Source organism: Gastrolobium bilobum, unplaced genomic scaffold (assembly GCF_033153095.1).
Source record: "Gastrolobium bilobum isolate Gb01-03AN ecotype WA unplaced genomic scaffold, APGP_CSIRO_Gbil_v1 utg24596, whole genome shotgun sequence".
Classification (NCBI taxonomy): domain Eukaryota; kingdom Viridiplantae; phylum Streptophyta; class Magnoliopsida; order Fabales; family Fabaceae; genus Gastrolobium; species Gastrolobium bilobum.
Window position 1 is genome coordinate 121,348 of NW_026897547.1, and position 4,966 is coordinate 126,313.

General features: G+C 33.6%; 1 protein-coding gene across 1 annotated transcript; it reads left to right on the top strand.

The window, feature by feature from the left end:
- Positions 1–660: 660 nt before the first annotated feature.
- On the top strand, positions 661–4,152 carry LOC133307957 (uncharacterized). The gene is made up of 6 exons (XM_061508537.1): positions 661–795; positions 873–913; positions 1,015–1,178; positions 1,275–1,374; positions 1,510–1,679; positions 1,963–4,152. The coding sequence occupies exons 1-6, from the start codon at positions 743–745 to the stop codon at positions 2,485–2,487; spliced, it is 1,053 nt and encodes a 350-aa protein (XP_061364521.1). The 5' UTR covers positions 661–742; the 3' UTR covers positions 2,488–4,152.
- Positions 4,153–4,966: the final 814 nt, after the last annotated feature.

Genomic DNA, 4,966 nt, shown 5'->3' on the forward strand with positions numbered 1-4,966 from the left:
GCACAGAAATAGAAAAGAATTGTTTCTTTTCAGAAACAGTGCCAGGGAACAGAATGGTTACCATGCACACACTTAATAAATCTAGCTAAATTGTTCCAGTACTATACTAATTCCCATATTTACGATAGCTCCAACCCAATTTATCAATAAACTGAATTTAGGAGTAAAAACTGAGTTAGAACAGCTATTTTACCATAAAATTAATAGATTTTTTAAAAAACCTTTTAAAATCTTACACCCGTGATTATTATCATTATATAATATGTATAGTAAAAAAAAGGAAAAATTATTTGTTATTTTAAAGAATACAAGTTTGTATCATTTTAAGTGAAACTATCGTGTTTTATTATTATTTTATCTTCTCTCAACTTAATACTCTCACTTTATCTCTCTTTCTACTTTTGTGGATGAGAGAGAGTATAAAAAATTATCAAATATATATTAAAATATATTAATTTCATTTAAAATGATATAAATTATATCCATTGAGATAATAAATATTTTTTCTTAAAAAAAATAAAAAACTAGTAAATAACAATTTCTAGAAACTTGGAAGCAACGAAGCGAACAACATTGTAGCAATCCCAAGCCCAAGCCCAAGCCCAATTAACAAAGGCGTGTTCTGAAGACAAGTGAATAACCCTACCTATCTCCTTCTCTCTCTTTATCTCGTTTCTTTCTTTCTTTCTTCTCTTGACTTACGCAACTAGCAGGTCACAAAAGATCTCGATCTGCAACAACCATGTCTTCTAGAAAGTTCGATAACCCTCACTCCGGCGACGGTGCTAGTCCCGGGTTCGCCTCTTTCTCCTTTTTCATCAATTATTATTTTTTCTCTTATGCTTCGTTTCTTATTCTTCATTTTGATGCAGGAAAATCTTCATCGGAGGGTTAGCCAAAGACACAACCTCGGGTAACGAACAACCTTTATTTATTTTTAATTTTTTTTTTTTGTTAATGTTATTAGTTACTGATTTTGTTATTTTTATTTTATTTTATTTTCTGATTTGGCAGATACGTTCGTGAAGTATTTTGAGAAGTACGGAGAGATAACTGACTCGGTTATCATGAAGGATCGACATACGGGTCGGGCCAGAGGATTCGGGTTTATAACCTACGCGGATCCTTCTGTTGTTGACCAAGTCATTCAAGAGAACCATGTCATCAATGGCAAGCAGGTAATTTTTGCAAAAAAATAAAATAAAATTGGTTTATGTTTTTGTGGTTAGTTAAGTTGCAAAAAGAAAAAAATTGAATTATTTTTGTTTTATTAGGTTGAGATAAAGAGGACTATTCCAAAGGGTTCATCACAAGCTAATGACTTCAAAACAAAGAAGATTTTTGTTGGTGGTATTCCAACTTCAGTATCTGAAGGTTTGCTTGTACCCTTGCTTGCCCTTTTTTATGCACTGCTATTTGATTTATGTAATAATAATAATAATAATCATGTATGCTATTTGGGACTATGAGCTTATTATTATATCTTTGTCTTTGGTGTATTTGTTTCAGATGAGTTGAAGAACTTCTTCTCCAAGTATGGTAAGGTTGTGGAACATGAGATTATACGTGACCACACTACGAAACGTTCCCGGGGCTTTGGGTTTATAGTTTTTGACAATGAAAAGGTTGTTGATAATTTATTGACAGATGGGAACATGATTGATATGGATGGTACTCAGGTGAGTTCTGTTTGGTTTTTTAGGATATTTGATGTGTTTGAAACATGCAATACCAATTATAAAGAAGGATTAACCTTTTTCAATGTTAAAGGTTGTTGTTGTAAAAGTAAAACAGTTAATGAATGGTGCTTCATATTGCTTAGCAATAATATGATGTCTTTTTTTTGTCAAAATGTTATTGCTATTGTTTGTCAAAACAGGTTTATTATTTGTCCTCCCAAGCCAGGCGAAAATAGTATTCTGCTTATGAATGAATCTAGGTTGACTCACTTCTTTGTTGTAGGTTGAGATCAAGAAGGCCGAACCAAAGAAATCCTCAAACCCAGGTTCTCTTCCTCCATTTGCTAGTGACTCTAGGCCACGTTCTTACAATGATGGTTTTGGTGGATTTGGCGATTCTTATGGAAGTTTTGCGGGTAGCGGTTATGGTCCTGGTTCTTATAGGTCACTTGGAGGTTTTGGCGGTAGGCTCGGTGATTATGGTGGGTATGGAGGTGGAGATGACTTCGGTGGTAGTTTTGGGGGTTATGGTGGCAGCGCTGGTGGCTATGCAGGTTATCGAGGAGAATCATCATTTGGTTACTCTAGTCGCTATGGATCCTACATGGGGGGCCTTGGTGGTGGATATGGTGCTGGTGGGTTAGGCGCATATGGACGAGGTGGTGGGGGCTATGGCAGTTATGGTGGTCCAGGCACTGGTGGGGGCTATGAATCAGGCCCTGGTGCTGGTTATGGTGGGGCAGGAGGACTGTATCCTAGTAGGGGAAGTTATGGTGGCAGTAGTCGATACCATCCTTACGCAAGATAGATTTATTACTAAGCTTTGCAGTAGAAGTTGCATGCAGGTTTAAGCATTTTCTAGACACAATACTGCAGGTGGCCACTTTCTAGAAGTCAGATGAATCACTAGCATGTCTGTTTTATTCAATTGGTTAGACAACCGAAGGTAGAACATCATCAGTATAGAGCTTCCTGAACATCATCAATCTAGAGCTTTCTGAACATCATCAATCTAGAGCTTTCTGAACATCATCAATCTAGAGCTTCCTGTACAACATCAATATAGAGCTTCCCGTCAGTTATCAGCCTATATGATTATAGTTAGGCACGTTATGCTTTTATTTGATATTCAGATGTTTTCAAGTTAGACTATCTCGATTCTGGATATGAAATTTAGTTAGAGTCGCGGTGGAGTTGTGTGAATGTGTACTATTGTAGGTTATACTTATTAGAATCTTGTTTGAAAGAGTTGTTCTTGATCTTTCCATTAGTTATTCTTGGTAAGCTTATGTTGATGTTGACATAACCTTTTCAGGTTATACTACACTTGCTATGATTTAGTTTATGTTAAGTTAGATCATATCCATGTGGTGGTTCTCACTTAGTTTAAACAGTTTTATGAAGTCACTTGTCTTCCCTAAAGGGTTGTTTTGATGGCATCCCTTATTATCAATCATAAATTGGAACATAGAAAAGGTTGGACTATTGATCTGAACCTTATACTGAGATACATATTCTTAGATTTTATAAGACTCTAGCGATGGATAATAGATATTTTCAATGTGTAGGGGTTTCAGGGGTAGTTAAAATGAGAAACTACATGGTGCCAAATGGGCATTATGTCCTTTGATAGTGTACATTTGTTGCACATAGTATCTATTGAGCTATGTTTCATGAAATTATTTTTAGGTGCGTACCGCTAAGTATCTCCAAAATTTAAGGCATACGAACAGGTGTGATTATGGATGATGCGAATAGTCATTATGTCATCTTTACATTTTTCATTTTCTTATGGTATCTTCAACCCTAAAACATGCCCCCTTTGGCTTTGTCGATTACCTGGAATTTGGTCAGCGTTAGTGATGACTTCTGATACCTTGCCCTGGTTCCTTAAATTCCCTAAAAGCTACGCTGATAGCTGAAAATAAATTTGTTGATTGTTAAATGAATTGTGGAGATGGAGGCTCCTGCTACGGCGTGCTACGCGTGGAAGATGTTGTATTGGATGCAAGAATTTATGACTTGATTTTTGTTGGGTGGTTTGGAATATTTTGCCCTTTTTTTTACTGTTTAAATTTCTGTATTTTAAGTGCTTGTATGTGTGGCTCTTTGGTTTAGTAACTTATCTGCTACTGTTGAAAATTGAGAAACTCGGTTGTAATGTTCTAATATTGGTATATAAAAATAGTGGGAATTCAATTAATTGTAGCAATGTTAAAGTATAATGATGTACAACATTTTGCATTTGTTTTTTAATTTTGGAAATGTGGGCTGGTGACTTGCGGAAAGTTTGATTAGGCAATTTGCGTTATTGGGCTACACGCAAGAATAAGTGATAGATGTAGGATATAATTTTAATCTTACATTTATTAGTAGATACCCTTACCAAATTAGTTTTTGAAGATAATTGTTGAATTTTTTATTTTAATATTTTACAAGTATGTTTTTGTTGATGATTTCAATTTTCAATGCTTTAATATGATGATGAAAAGCTTTATAAGTTTAGTAGTGAGACATTAATGTTACTTTTCGTAAAATTATGTAACAAAATATTGATCTTGTATCAATTATTATTTTGTGACGGGAGCTTTGTTATTTTACCTGATATCAAATTTAATGAATTTGATTATTTGTCTTAATTCCTAAGAAATGTAAGTATTCTGTGAATTTGATTATGGGAAAAGTTTATAAACCCTCGTGAGGTTTACTTTTTTATTATTTATATTCCTATATTTTTTTGTATCAATTATTCGTTTGTGGTTTTTTTACCTTTAACACTGTTGTCTATTTTACTTTTATTTTATATTTGGAGTTTTATTTATCAAAAATAAAATCTGTTACTAAAAATAAAAATGGTGGCAAAGTCTACTAAACAAAATTTAATTAAAATGAAATAAATTTAAAAGAAAAAACATCTCTTTGTACTAAATTTAATCAAGGTATGTTAGAATTTAATTAAGCATTAATTGAACATAATAATAACAATAACAGTTAACTATTATTATGATTTCCCACCCGAGAATCGACCATAGATCAGTTGTCGTACACATTTGATGTGGCACAATTTAATTTCAAATCATCACGGGGTGTTGAGTATTGGTCCAAAAAAAAAAAAAAAAAAAAATTGCCCAAATGTTCAGCAGTAAGTTGTTTATGTATTTCACATGGAAAGCTAATTAAGGAATGATTCCCTGATACTGTTATTAGGAATCCTTTCCCGAGATTGAATTCAAGCAAAATGTGTTTTTTGTGCAGAATGATAAGCTAATTAAGGAATGGTGTTTTAT

What these genes read in the sequence shown, in the direction of transcription:
- LOC133307957 (XM_061508537.1), top strand. Translation starts at nt 743, where the DNA reads ATGTCTTCTAGAAAGTTCGATAACCCTCACTCCGGCGACGGTGCTAGT. An exon ending in GGCGACGGTGCTAGTCCCGG is followed by an intron (nt 796 to 872) that starts GTTCGCCTCTTT and finishes ATTTTGATGCAG; the next exon opens with GAAAATCTTCATCGGAGGGT. An exon ending in TCCAACTTCAGTATCTGAAG is followed by an intron (nt 1,375 to 1,509) that starts GTTTGCTTGTAC and finishes TATTTGTTTCAG; the next exon opens with ATGAGTTGAAGAACTTCTTC.